The sequence below is a fragment of the Poecile atricapillus genome, chromosome 1 (genome assembly GCF_030490865.1).
Source record: "Poecile atricapillus isolate bPoeAtr1 chromosome 1, bPoeAtr1.hap1, whole genome shotgun sequence".
NCBI classification, from domain to species: domain Eukaryota; kingdom Metazoa; phylum Chordata; class Aves; order Passeriformes; family Paridae; genus Poecile; species Poecile atricapillus.
Window position 1 is genome coordinate 135,227,623 of NC_081249.1, and position 15,738 is coordinate 135,243,360.

The 15,738-nt window shown below is 39.5% G+C and overlaps 1 protein-coding gene across 1 annotated transcript in view; it reads right to left on the reverse strand.

Moving 5' to 3' along the window:
* The window catches only part of LOC131583605 (mucin-5B-like), a 56,366-nt gene extending 44,397 nt beyond the window's left edge, over positions 1–11,969 (reverse strand). Inside the window, exon 1 of the mRNA XM_058847947.1 lies at positions 11,939–11,969. Coding sequence (XP_058703930.1) covers positions 11,939–11,969 — 31 coding nt within the window. The remainder of the gene's footprint in view (positions 1–11,938) is intronic.
* Between the last annotated feature and the right edge of the window lie 3,769 nt (positions 11,970–15,738).

Below are 15,738 nucleotides of genomic sequence, written 5' to 3' on the forward strand. Positions count from 1 at the left end.
CTGCTTAGACTGAGATTTTTGATCTCTAGGGACGGTCAGACATGTTCCAGTATTCAGTTTATTCAACCTTACCAGCCTCTCTTCCTCCCTCTCCACCCCAAGGAGCAGATGAAATTGTTAATAACAGGTGCAGAAGAAATTCAGGTTACTCCGTCAGGTGGCTTATGAAATTTTGCAAGCTATCAGGTTTTTTTTGTTTTTTACTGATTGCTGGGAATTCTACAGAATCATGTCTGTAGATGAAAGTATCACAAAAAATACAAGGACTTAAAAAACATGTTCATTGGTCACAAGAATTGCTTCAAGTGGTTCATGTAGATTAAAAAAAAGTAGTTCAAATACTTTTCAGTTTCCCAGATGATACAGTGAAAAGAGCTTAGATAGGTAGGGAGGAGCAAGCTCTTACCTACAGCTGTATGAGAGGAAAGAAACCCCAGAAGCAAGTTTTGAAGTGTTTTAATAACAGAAACTTAGCAGCTGCTTTTACTATTAATTTGTATCAGGAATACACCAAGGGACCACAGTTTTTGGTATTAGCTGGCACTAGAGCAAAGCACTTTCATTTCCAAGTGGAAATTTTCATGGAAATGTTGAAAACATTATTTATTTATTTATTTATTTACTTACTTACTTACTTACTTATTGTAATTTTGTCTGTTTTTCTCAGTTTTAATGTGTGTAAAAAACAGAAGCTTGTCTTGACATCTCAGTATTAATTCCCATAGCTAATAATTCAGGATAGATTTGTAGAGATGACCAGTTACTGGAAAGTTATTGGAAGTCATTGGAAGTTAACTGCAAAAGCCAAGGATATAGCTGACAAATATTCTTCTTTGATTTTGATCTTGTATCAAAAATCTGTACCAATGGATTGATCACTAAAAGTACCTCTTGCAACAGCAAATCAAGTAATTCTGAGGATGGATATAATATCTTCAATTTTCCCTTTCTTTCTTGGTTTCTCGCCTAGAAAAGGGGAAAAAGTTTTTTCCCCTTTTCCTAGGGGAAAAAGTTGAGACATTGATTATAGTGGTTTAATCTAAAATTTCAAATGCCAGATAAAGTGTTAATATGGTATAAATACCACAATTACAACCTGAAAATAGACCATATAATATGAGAATTTAGGTAGAGGTAGTAGTAAGACTATTAGTGAAAACCAAAATCATTAGCCTTCTGTGTTCAAATTACAGCTCCTGTAGAGTTAAGAACTTGTACCTCCTCACAAGTGTGATAAACCAGAGACAGCTGGGACCTGGGTTTTGTGCCCGGTTTGGGTTTATGCCCAGGCATTGTGCCTCACATCTGTGAAGGCATTGCTTGCCATGTCAAGTGACAAAATGAAAGAATTGGATTGGTCAGAGAAGAGGCTATTGTGGTGTGGAAAGTAATGTAATGTAATGACAGACTGCAATTAACGTCAAGTTGGTATTAACTTAAGCAGAGGATCCGGCACGCCCTTTCCCCAAGCTCTGTAGAGGTTTAGTTGCTCCCCTCAGCTCGTCCTGCTCAAGCTTTTCTCACCTGTCTCTGTTAGCCTCAGCCATTCTTTCCTTCCATCAGTCTACAGGTTATTCCCCAGGGTTTTACTTTCCAGCCCTACCCAGTGATTTACTTTCCACCCTTTCTTTCAATGGCTTGTTAACCTCCCCACAATAAATATGTGCACTGCCACTGTGGAAGAAAATAGTGTGTGCTCCCTGGGCTCCTTCCCCTGGTTCTTAGAATAAATTATACAGTCTGGGTTTTTTTACTATAACATGTCACACCTCTTGAGAAATCTCACAGAGGTTTCTCCAGAGAAAACAAGGCTGGAAATCATGTGGAGAGAGAGTTAAACTCTAACAGTGAATGGCAGGTGAGCTCTGTTATATACTGTTATCACCTTTTACTTTGTTACAGTAATTTTAGAATTCGTTATCCAAAGTACTGTGGAATGTGGAAGAAAACTTTCTATGGAGATTAGAGTGTCTACATGGGAAAAAATGGTGAGAGCTAAGAGCAGTGAAGGCTAGAAGTAATGAAGTAACTTGCTTCATTTGTCAGCAGTATTAGTCACTGTTCCTTAATTACAGAGTGACACCTTAAGTGTGTTATTAAAGATTGTATTAAAGATTATATTAAAGGTTATATTACAGTTTGTCTAGTTCCAACCCTCCTGCTGTGGGACACCTTCCACTAGGCCAGGCTGCTCAAAGCCCCATCCAGCTTGGTCTGAACACTTAGAGGGATGGCACATCCATAGATTCTCTCAGCAGCCGGTTCCAGTGTTTCACTACCCTCATGGTAAAGAATTTTTTCTTTGTATCTAATTTAAACATGTCCCCTTTCAGTTTGAAATCATCCCTTCTCCTATCTCATTCTGCCCTAGTAACGGTCGCCCTCCAGCCTTCTTGCAGGCTTATTTTAGCGACTGAAAGGCTTCTCTAAGGTCTCTCCAGAGCCTTCTCTTTCCCAGGCTGAACAGCCCTCTCAGTCTTTCCTGACAGGAGAGGTTCTCCAGCTCTCTGGTCATCTTTGTAGCCCTTCTCTTGACTCATTCCAACAGGTCCATATTTTTCTTATGCTCCAGAGCTGGATGCAGTGCTCCAGATGAATCCCCTCCCTTGAGCTGCTGGCCACACTGCTTTTGACACAGCCCAGGATGCCACTGGTTTGACATGTGGAATGTCAAGCTTCTCATCTGCCAATACCCCAAGTCCTTCTCCTCAGGGCTATTCTTGATGAATTCTCTGTCCAGAGATGTGGTGAATCACTTGTACCATATTGAATATCCTTAAATTCATTGTTGCATTGCTTTTGTGTGTCAAGGTTTTCATAGCAGGTGGACTATAGGGTTGACTTCCCCCACATTCCATAGAGCCAACTCCAGCCAGTTCCAAGAGGGACCTGCTGCTGGCCAAAACTGAGCCTGCCAGTGATGGTGGTAATGACTCTGGGACAATGTATTTAGGAAGTGGAAATAAATTACTCCACAGAAGCATTACACCCACAGGAATATGTGAAACAGCCCCGCAGGCACCAAGGTCAGCGCAGAAGGAGGGGGAGAAAGTGCTCCAGGTGCCGGAGCAGAGATTGCCCTGCAGGCCATGGTGCAGCCCAGAGTGTGCCCCAGCTGCCCATAGAGGTCCATGGAGGAGCAGAGATCCACCTGCAGCCCGTGGACGAGCCCACACCAGGGCAGGTGGATGTCCAAAGAAGTCTGTGGCCCTGTGGGAAACCTGTGCTGGAGGAGTCTCCTGGCAGGACTTGTGGAAGCACATAGAGAGGAGCCCACAATGGGGGAGAGATGGCACGTGGCATACAGCTGCAGTCATCTCAGCACAACAGGGCACTTAATTCAGCTGAAAGCATAACTCTTCCATTGTATATTATGTATATCCATTGCATGCAAGCTGCTGGGGTTTTCACCTTCAGCATTAGCTTGGTTCTCACCATAGTAACACCATAATGTTACTATGATGTTTATAGCTCTCATTTGGCATCTGGCTGGATTTCAGCTTTGTTTTCCTCCTCTGCATAACACTGAGTACATCTTTCTGGACTAATATCACCACCAATGTTTAGTTATCTGTTTGCCACTATTGTGGCTTTTGCTTTCCTGTGCATCTTGTCTTTATTTCATAAAATGTTTATTCTGTTGTATACCAATAACATATATGTGCCAAATCTGACTTTTCGAATCCTTGGTCTGAGACTTAAATACAGTTTTTTTTTTTACTTTTGTTTTTCTTCTCCACAAGCTTGGTATAATTATTTCTTCTGTCCCAGTAATTGCACGTATCCCCTCATTTTAATGACTTTTTATCTTCCCAAACCAATCTTGAGTTTTCATTTGCATTTCTTTGTGTATTTCAGAATCTGCTGTTGAACACATTTTGGTGTACTTTTCCTTGTGAGACTTTCTCAGTGACACTTGATGAGTCACTTTTGCACATGTTATTTGTAAAACTTCAGGTTTGAGCATGCTCATTAGTGCTGCACATATCCTCGAAGCTTGACAGACTAAGATTGTGCTGATATCGACAGGTAACTTTTAATTCAGTCTGAAAATTACATAGGAGGTTCAAGTTTAATTCTAAGTTTTAAGTCTAAGTTTAATTCTTATCTGCAGTGCTGACTGAGTGTAGAGGCTCAGCTGAACTTCTGTCTGAGGAGCCAAGCTTATCATTCTGTATCTCCTGTATCTGTCAGTGGATGTCCTGGCTCCAAAATTTCATCACCCTTTTGTGCAAGATTATCCACTGTGAGTTTAATTATTTTCTGTAGTTTTGCAAAAAAATCATACGTGTTTTATGACATTGTTCCTCCAAATTCTTGGGTACATGAACTCAAATCATACATTTACAAATATTTGTGGCTTGAAATTTTTTGGAGAGAACTTCTAGGTCTTCCTATAAGTACTCATCTTGTAACACATCTAAATGCTGCAGTACTAGCTTTTTACTACTGATTCTGTTTCCATCTTTGTTTTCCCGACTCATCCCTATTTAAATTTAATCCTCTTTAGTTGTTAAAAATCACCATGAGATTGTTAAATGTGCTTCTGCCTGTTCAGGAACAGGAAATCAGCATTCTAGTTTAATTCCTTTTCTTACATATAGTCATCTTTCATCAAATTCTTCCTAAAAGCAGTATTTTACAAATCACTAGGCAGTGTCATGTACATAAGGCATCACAAGAGCTGCCACTTCCGTGAAGTAGAGGGACTGTGACCCTTGTGGCTGTGACTCTATTGCTCTGTTAAAATGCTCTCCTTATTTTATCTGTCAAAACATTGGTAACTACCAGACATTGAGAAGAGAGCCCGGCCTGCTGCTGGGTACACCACCTGCTCTCTGAGGGTGTTCTGCAGTCAGCAAACAGAATAAGAGGGGCAAAGCAGCAATAGGGGTAAGCAAGCTTCTGCTTTCCACAGATCACCCTTTATTTTAAGACCAAGCAAGAAATACAGGACAGCAAACTGCTGCCTGCCACTGCTGGGGTAAATAAAGCAGTTGAGCTGATTTTCAAACCACTTACAACTCCTTTAAAGTACTTAGTAAACAAAACCTGTCTCTTTCTGCCTGTGTCTTTGTATGAACATGGACAGGGCACAAGTCAAAGTAAGAATCTTGGTGTTTCTTTGACTGCACTACTTGACTAATTTCAGTTGAAACAAGAGGTTTCCAGAGCAATAGATCTGTATTGATTCCTGTTACTATTTTATTGCTGAGGTGAGTTGCAGTTTTAAATATTGTTCTTTACAAACACTAAGAACATGCAAAACACCTCACAATTGGTTTAAATTAATTGCCATTCTGCATATGGTATTTAGGGGCCAGTCCAGGCAGAATGTTGATGGATTTCAGGCAGTCAGTTTATTGTGGCTGAAATAAGTATTTAAACTTGTTAACTCTCTTCTTTTGAGCATCTAAATCATGAGTAATATCAAGGTAGCTTATTAAATTGTATTGCATGTAGAAGTGCTTGAAATTTCTATCATAATGGAAAAAGGAGGATAAAAATATTTTCATTACATTTTTCTTAGGATGTCCCATATCCGTACTGCATATGGGTAGTAAACCCATAGCTGCAATGAGATAGTGTAGCCCATTGTCTATGTAGAGCATAATATTTAAATTCATATACCCTGTGCCTTGCACTAAGATGAAGTGATTTAAGCAACTTGTCATCCTCTGCAACTCTTCTCTTGATGTGTTAAGTAAAACAGTTGCACAGTTTCAAACCACTTGCAACCCATTTGAACTACTTAGGAAATAAAAACTGGGCATTTTTGTTTAAGTCTGAGTCTGGCTGTGAATAGGACACAATTTACAGTAAGAATCTTGATGTATAATGCAAGAAATGTTAACAGAAGAAGTATCAGAATAAATTTGCTCTAATTCAGAGCCAAAGTAATTGTGTGATCTCTAGCAGGAATCTGGTAGGACTTTTGTCTCTAACAGAGGTGGATATGGCAGTCTGCTGAGAGTCAGGATTCCTTGGATATGCCATCAGCTTCATGATGTAGAATGTCAAAGTGCAAAATCAGTGTGTCTGATTTCCAACTCTATCCCTGGCTAAATATTTTTATTATAAATGTCTTAAGAAGAAACTAGCAAATTCTACATTTACATCCTATTCTGACAGGAAATCAATGCTGGTTCCTCCTAGAGTAAAAAAAAACCTAATTATTGATAATTGAAAATTTTAAATGGAAACTCTTTTTCCCATATTCTGGTGTGCTGAGGGTAGGAATGGGCTCTTCTGCCTGCAATGACTTTGTTATATGTTGCCACTAGGAGCAAATTAAAGTACCTTTGATGTTGTCCTAATCTGAGCAAAGTAACTAATGCTCTCTTGTTTCACTCATGGAAGAGATGTGTTTCACCTCTTGTGTTTCACCTCTTGGGACTCTTATGTAACAGAACATATTGTTGGATTAAAATAAACCTACCTTAATTGCAAAGGGTAAGGTGGTCTCAACCACAGACCTTGCTGTATACACACATGGACAATCCAGTGGGCTTTTCCATTAAGTGCTACTTATTTTCTAACAAAATCCTGTGCGTATCAAGATCAAAGACAAGTAAGACTTTGGGAAAGAATTTCCAGTTTGACCAGTCATGAAAGAACCGAATGAGCTCATTCTGTACATAAGAGACATTAGCTGTACCCAAAAAGACATCTGGCTGTAGAATTATTTACTAGGGTATTTGTGGATCAAACCCATATGAGAGTTCTGAATGGAGAAAAACCTTTGGCATGTTATATTTTGAAACCAAGGAGAATTGAATAGAATGTCAAGAAACTCTCAAGGTTGTTCTTTGGGGCGTACCTGCTAATTAGTCACTATTCTAGCTAATATTTGCTCATAAAGGGAAAGGAACATAAGTATATTTATGCATGTGAATTAGTCAGTTCTATACCAAAATTTATTTTAGAAGTAATTTTCCTCAGACCATTTTTTATTCAAAGACCCTTGAAAGTTAATGTGGGAAAGTTACTCCTGTGGGCTTACAGGCAGGATGATTATCTGAATTGTCTTATTGAAGAATGCCTTCGGAGAAGAACTGTCTTTCGGTATTTTTTTCTGTGGTCCAGAAATCCAGATAAGAAAGTCATGACAAAGTTCTATGCTAATTTATACTTTTTTTCTTAAATTATGGTAATTTGCTAAAACATAAGGGTTTGCAGTTGTACTTTCATGATTAACCTCCTAGCCATCTACTATCCTCTATTTTTCAGAGCTGGGTAAGAATTTAATGTATGTAGAACATTATTCACCTCCCACGGAAATCAATGATGAGACTTCCATGGAAGCTTATATAAGTTTTATTAATCCTTTAATAATGTATACTTTGATAATGATTGTATCCTTTCCCATGCTGCCTTACTAAGTGCTTCCTATCCCCAGGCAATGCATAATGCAATGTATAATCACAGCAGCTGAATGACTGCATATCTACTGCTATGAGTCAAATATTGAGTAAGTAATTATACATTGGCTTGAACATAACTGACTCCATTTTTTATTTGCTCCTGAGTGTTTCTTATGTCTTTACTTCATAGCAGTGCCAGATGAGATTACGTAACATTTTCCATGCAAAGACCCTCTTTCCAACTGCTATGACTTTGTCAAAATTTTAATTTTTTAAAATTTCCTTTCTAAAAATTTAATTTCTTAAGTTGAGACTTTATAGACTTTCGATCCACTTGCACCAAGTCTTTTTTAAAGGAGAAGGTGGAAATACTTCAATGAGAATGTAGAAAGAAGAAATTGCTTGATATATCATTTAACAAATTAACATATTGTATTACCATGGAATTTGGTGGGAACTTGCTAATGTTTGAAAATCATTCCTTGTCAACTACACTTGAAAAACCAAACACTTTTCCATTAGAACTGACCAGAAATCAAGCTGTTCATACCACTGCTGATGCCATCCTTGGGTGTTACATTTAACTCAGAGAGATCCTGGTATTTCTATTGTGTGAAAAAGCATTTAATGGATGCCAAATCAAACTCTTACCCTTTCTGTAATTCTGCAGGAAAGTAAACTAGACACTGGGAAACAGAATCAAATGCTTCTGATAAACATGTTTGCTTTGATAATAAGTTTGAAGGTTTTTTTACCCAGCACTAATGTAAGACAAGAACAGTAAGTTGATGTTGGTTTTAACCAGATGAGAACTCCTTTCACGCTGATCATTTAGTATAAGCATGATCACAAGTACAGGAGAGAAAATGTCCATCCAAACCAATACCCCATCTGTGGCCATGGCCAACAGAATGTCAAAGAAAGAGCTGAGCAGGCACAAAGTGATAATGCTGACAAATACCCTTGAATGCTGCACAGACATGTGGCTCAGGGGAGCTTGATGTGATTCCTTTGAGACCATGATCTCTGTGGATTCTTGTTGTTGGCTTTGTTTTTGTTATTGTTTTGTTTGTTGTTATAAACAGCATATGGATCATGGCTGCAAACAGTAGAGAGGAAGCAAACAAAATGGAACTTAGAAGACTTCTAACTTGCTTTAAAAGTTCTTCAAGACTGACCAATTTCATGTTCTTCATGACTTTCTGTTGCAGCTCAGCTGTTGCTAGCACAAGTTTTCACTGTACCTTTTTGTTTTGGCCTTTGCTGTTACTGGATTATGAGTGTGTCAGCTTCTTAGAGAAGCAGAGGGGAGGTGTAAAGTGCAGCACTGCCTGGGAGCAGGGCGGGGAAGAAGAATGTGGGCCTTGGGGATCATACAGGGATGATCCAGAGAACAGCTGGAATGAATGAGGAGGCAAAATGCAAAAAGATGTCAGAGGGAAGTGGATAAGTGAGGAAGCTGAGATTGTGTGTGAGGTAGCAAATGAAAAAATGAATGAGATATATCACTATTTGGACCTCCAGATCCTGGAGACAAAGTAAATCAAACGCAAAGATACTGGCTGGCCTATGTGGCTAAAAGAGTTAAACAACTTGATATAAATAATTCCTTTCTGTGCTGTTCTGGGCAAGCCATGAAAAGGACGTCATGCTTCTGAATTTTATTTGTCTTGGAGGTGGTGCACGGACATCCTTGTGTCTCAGAGTCTCCTTTAGATGACATTGCTTGCTGGAGTTTAGGAAAAGTTTCTGTCAATAGTCAGTTTTGAACCCTCCATCTGTTTAATGAGTGCTGTTCACTCCATGAAAACTGTGACTACTGTCTGAAAACTAGCAGAGCAGGGAATACACTACAGAAATAACTAGTAAAATCCTGGTTTCAAGCATTTGTCTGTTTCCTTTAAGCTTCATAAACAGCACAGGTAACATTAGATGCTTATTGCTGTTCCCTCTCTCCTCTCTTCCGTGTCTTTATGTTACCTTTTATCTCTAAGAATTCTCATGTTTCTTGTTTGTACAGTACAGCAGAGAGTAATTCTATGCTCTTCTTCTAGAAGCACCACCATGGCTCAATAAATATGTGAATAAATAAAAATAGGACAATGCAGAGAGATGTAAACAAAATTAAACTCTAATCTAGTTTGGCAAATCATGCAGGTGCATATTTCAAAGAATTGATTTAGAGCACAGGATATTACAGTGCCTAGCACAGGAAAATCCTGGTCCATATAAGTGGAGGTCTTAGCTGTTAGGGTAAAGTTAATGCCAAAGCATGCAGTTAGTTTATTCTGAAAAGCCTAGGTTCTTAAATTACCTTTCTGAACAAGTATGTGGAATGGAATTGGGTTTTAAATAAAATCTGACTTTACAAACATCAGTAATCCCAGTTGTTCCAACACAGCTATTCATGAATTTAGTGTTTTATAAATTCTCAAGAATGTTGCTGAGTTGACACCTAAGAACCAGTAGCCCACAGTCATGAAATGAAAATGTTCTTGAAAAAATGCAATCAGAAAACTACAAAAAATACAACAGGCAAGGGAGGGAGGAAAAAAGAAAAACAAAGTTAGAGTAGACAGAGTAGGATTGCCATTTCCTTGTTACTCATTCCATCCTCTAAAGAAACGTTACTTATGCTGCTGCATTATTTTTGCAGAAATATTTCAGTTAAAACTCCCAATCCTTGTTCTGTTTCTACAGCCTTCACATGGCTCCCAAACAGACTGTCTTGATTACTTATACTGATCTTTACATCAGAGAGTACATTTTTGATGAGAATTTACTTTATCTACCAACAATTATTTTACAAGGCTCTGATCTGTCAGCATGTGCATTGTGTTGGGATAGAGTCAAGACCATGCTTCAGGGATGTTTTTAGGCACCAGGCTGAAGGTAATACAACTCATCCACAATGGCAGTCTCTGTCTGACTGTTTGCTCTGTACAGATTCAGTTTGTGTGACGCTGTTAAATACCCAAGCCTTTGTCAAAATGAATAGGAGATCTATTATCTGAGATAAAATGACAACTACTCTCAATCTTTGCAGAACTCAAGAGCAAAGCAGTTTTTCCAGTTAGAAGAACTTTGTTCACTTCCAGCAGCTAATGACATTACATGCTTGGATAGCAGTGGAGGACCCTGCCATGAAACCTGATTCAGTAAAACAAGCAGCCATCACAGCCCCAAACACACCAATGCTAACAGCAGAGGGACCAATCTTTTCTGCTGGGAGCTGTTCCTCAAGACCCAGGACCCTTGCTGTTTACAGGTGAAATGCTTTTTTAGAGTTTTATGTCGTTCTTGCCCTATGAGCCTTATATGCAGTGTAATGAAATGTATGTGTGACACTACAGGAAGCAAAAAAAATAGCAACATATATATATCTCACAGTAGTAATACTGATTGTCTAGAGTGTTTATAGTGGAACAGAAGTCTGGGCAGAAAGACAGACTTTGAATCTATTTCTAAAATAATACAGGTTTTTTCTTCAAATGTCAGTGATGCTTGTAGGAGTCTGGGCTGCATTAGAACAAATTTGACCATAAAGAGAAACAGTTAAGAACAAGGGCAAGGTTAGCAGACAGGGAAGGAACAGTCATGGTCAGCAAAAGAACACAAAGTAAGAGCTAAGCAGGATGAGAAATAGAGAAATTGAACAAGTTGTGTTCCAATATATGCAAATGTAATTATCCAATAAAAATGCTTACAAGGGCATGCAGTCAATTGTCGAAGAGATACTTTTGTGAATGGATTTGTATACAGTATAAATGCAACCAAACTTAGAGAATAAACAAATGATGCGATCATCATATTGGTGCTGTGCCGTTCCTGTTCCCGCATGAAGGAATGAAAACCCTGGTAAACTGGTGACCCTGAGACGTGATAAAGCATTGCTGTTTAGAGCAGAAGCTGGAGAAGGCAAGGGGCTGTCAGCCAGCATTACTGGAAGTAAGCTGGGCTGCCCGAGAGAGGCAGGAGTGGATCCACAGTAAGCTGAAAAAAAGAGAAGAGCTTAGATTTTGACAGCATGGGAATTGCTGTATCAGCAATAGAAAAGGCTGCAATTAAAAGTTTGTTGCAGCTTGCAGAAAAGACAGAGACTAAGATCAAAGAAGGGGACTTGGGTGCATTGCTTCTCTGGTGTAGAAAACGGGCTATAATCATAAATGCTGATCAGCTTTATGATACAGATACAAAGATTAACATTAGTACAGAACTTTGGGAATCTATTCAAACAGGGAATAATAAAGAAGCTGGAAAGTTGGTACCTACTTATTTTGCCATATTGCTTATGGTGGAAACAATGAAAGGATGGGCTTGTTTTGCTGCTCCTGCTGCTCAAGCTATCGCAGCATCTGAAAAGGATAGAGTGACAAGGAAGAAGAAAATGATTTATTGGAAACTGATGATACTGATACCCCAAAAACTGTGTGTCTGGTTTCCGAGTGGGAGTTTTGGGGAGGAAGGGATATTGACATAGATCCCTGGGGTGCCTCCGCCCTTTCCCTCAGCACCACCATTGCCTAGCGTGTCTGGTATGCCTGCACATCCTTCACCTTCTCAGTCAGTCCCACCTGATCCCATCAGCAGAACAAATCGATCCATCTCAAGTACCACTCCCTATGGACATCGATGAAAAAGAACCTGAGACACTTTACCCTAAACCTCGGTCTGAGCAACTTGTCAGCTTGTTACGAGAACAAGAAAAAGCAGTGTCTGAACTTTTGGATCAAATGCAAAGACTAGATAGGGAATCCTCAAAAGGGGCCATTGGTGATGCATATCAGAAAGCCCATCAAGCTATTAAGGACAGGTTAAAAGCAGTTGAGGAAAATGTTTGTGGGCCAGAAACAAAAGGTGCTGCTAAAGGGCAAAGAGAGCCTGAAAGAAATCCTTACAAGTCTCGAGTTACCAAGGAGATGCTGCAAATTAAAGAAAGCCGAGCTAGAGAATAGGAAATAGCTGTTAGAAGCAGGAGAAATGCACCCAGATGAAGCTGATAATTATCTACATAGTAAATTTGGACAAGGTTTGACTCAAGAAGAGTATCAAGTTTATGGAAAATATAAGTCAGATAGTGAAAAAAGAGGCAGTAATGATTCTACTATTTCAACTCTAGAGGTTTACTGATTGGTTACAAAGTAAGGAGGACAAAAGAAAGAGGGTTCTCATGTCCCTTTGTCATCAGCCAATTTATCGATGGGTCCATCTCCATCTGGACCAGTTCCTCCTCTAGGTCCTCCTCCACAAGATCCTAATTATAAAGAAGGACAAAGATGGAGAGGAGTTACTGAACATGCAATCATTGAAAGACAAATGTTACCATCTAGAGTCACTGCCATGCCAATCTACTTGCAGGGTGATCCATGCTTTTGACATCCATTTGATCGGAAAACTGTCAGTCAATTGCAACCAACAGTGATGGATTTTGGATATGATAATAAGCAAGTTATGACTGTGATACAAGCCTTATTTCAAAATCAGGACCTTATGCCTACTGATATTAGAACACTTTTAGAAATTATTCTTCCTCCTACTGCATTCATGCTGTTTAAAGACAAATGGCAAGAAAGATGTGAAGTTTCTGTAGTTGAAAACCTTGACCAGCTGGATGGAAATGACCCTTAATGGTTTGTCACCCTTGAAAAACTTATGGGTACTGGACAATATCGAAGTGGGGCTGCACAAGCTGCCTTACATCTGCATGTAACTCAACAATCCCAGGCACTGGCATTAGCTGCACTGCAAGAATTGCCCCAAACTGGAACACCTAGATTGCCATATCATAGAATAAGGCAGAAACCAGATGAAGCTCATATGAAGTTTATTGATTGCCTCAAAGAAGCCTTAGACAGCACACCCAATCTTTCACCTGATGCCAAAACTGCAGTGGGAAAGGATTTAGCATATCAGAATGCAAATCAGCGGTGTCAACAAATAATTGCCAATCTCCCTTGAGAGGCTTGCCTCAGTCAAATGGTAGAGACATGTGCTAGACTACCACAACTCATGGAAGAGCAAGAAAAAGCCAATATTCATGCAAAAGCTCTTGCAGCACTCTGCATCCAACAGTGATTGAAGGAAAAGGGGATTCAGGACCTAAGAGTATTAGCAAAAAGAAAGGCTGTTTCCTGTGTGGAAGCTTGATCATTTTAAGAAACAGAGTCCACAAGCAAAGAAGAGTTCACCAGCTACCCCATTTACTGGTATTTGCAGTTGTTGTAATAAGTTTGGGCATAGGGCTAATGATTGTCAATCCAGATATAAGAAGGATGGAACTCCTTTATCGGGAAATTTCCCACAGAGCGCCTTGATGGGGGCACCAAGACACTGCAATTCCCCCAAGTGGCGGCTGCCTCGATGAGCTTTCAGCAGCTACCCGAGTAAGTGCAGGCCTCAATTTGGCCATGGGAGTCGACACTACAACAAAGATGATTCAGTACATGTAATTCCTTCCACAGTCACAGGACCTCTGGGGCATGGGTTAAGTGCATTATTGATAGGACGATCATCAGCTTCAAAACAAGGATTGATAATTATCCCTGGATTAATTGACTCTGACTATACTGGACAAATTGGAATAATGTTAAAAGTATTGAATCTTCCAGTCACATTACAAAAAGGTGATGGCATTGCTCAACTGATTCCATTTCAAGCACAGGTTTTCAAGGCTCAAAACAAAGAATGAGGAGACTGAAGATTCGGATCCACATGTGCTGTGACTGTTGCCTTTACACAAACAATTAATAACAATAAACCAATAAGGTCAATAACATTGTACGGTTCAGATAGACTCATAATTCAGTGTAATCAAGTTATGCTTGACACTGGTGCAGACATTGCTGTTATACCTTGAGCTGCATGGCCACCTTCTTGGCCTTTAGCTCCAGCAGCCAACATGGTTGTAGGTATTGGAGCATTGTCTACGCAACAAAGTGTGTGTTTTATTACCATTATTGATGACAAGGAAGGACTTAGAGCACAAATTAAACCATTTGTACGACACACAACTTTGTGGTTCCTTGGTTGAGATGTCTTATCCTAATGGGGATGTGTACTGCATACACCTTTTTAGAAGCGGCCATTGGGGCCAGCGACCCACGCCTGACATTAAAGCTGAAATGGACACCCCTGGGTAGGTTGATCAATGGCCACTACCAGAAGAGAAGCTAGCTCATTTGAAAGAACTGGTGCAAGAAAATTGACTGCGGGGCATCTTGTGCCATCTACCAGCCCATGGAACACGCCTGTGTTTACCATCAAGAAAAAATCAAGAAAATGGTGATTACTGCAAGACCTGTGAGCAGTCAATGCTGTTATGCAAGATATGGGAGCACTGCAGCCTGGACTACCTAATCCAGCCATGCTCCCTCAAGATTGGGACAAATGGAATCAATTGATAAATTCCATCAAGATTGTGGTCATAGATCTCAAAGATTGTTTTCTCACTATTCCTCTTCATCCAGATGATTATGAAAAGTTTGCGTTTTCTGGGCCTTTCATCAACAAAACAGAACCCACCCAAAGGTATCATTGGGTTGTTTTACCACAAGGAATGAGAAATTCACCCACCATCTGCCAATGATATGTGGACTTGGCACTGCGACCATTCTGAAAAAATCATCCTGAGTGCAAACTATATCATTATATGGATGATTTGCTTCTGTGTCAACAAATGATCATTTCTGATGATTTAATCAGTGAGTTAACAAAAGCATTGACAGTGATGGGATTAATTGTAGCCCTCGGAAAAGTACAAAGAACTGAGCCTTGGAAATATCTGGGAATGACGTTAGACAAACAAACGGTTAGACCACAAAAGCTTTCAATATCAAAGGAAGTTAAAACATTGAATGATGTGCAGAAATTAATTGGAGACATTCAATGGATTAAAAATATTTGTGGTATCACCAACAGTGATATGCAACCTCTGTTTACATTATTGCAAGGAGGTCACGATCGCCAAGGAGCAAAGACCCTGACAGATTCTGCTTTACAAGCCTTAGAAAAAATGTCATTAAAACTAAGTACTAAGACTGCAACTCATTGATCCTGTCCAACTGTTACAACTTTTTGTGTATAATACTGAGTTAGAAGTTGCTGCCTTTTTAGGTCAATGGTGTAAATGGCAGTCCAATCCACTCAAAATCATTGAGTGGCTATTTTTATCAGCCAGAGGACATGGAACAGTAACACCACATGTAGAGGCTGTGGCAAGAGTCATTCAAAAGGGAGTGCAATGAGAAGTTGCAATTGCTGGAAAAGAACCTGACAAAGTAATCATTCCATACCCTCTGGACCTGATTCAATCAATTTGTGACTCCTCAATGACCTTTGCGTTGGTCTGTTTAAATAGATCCTATCAGACTGATAA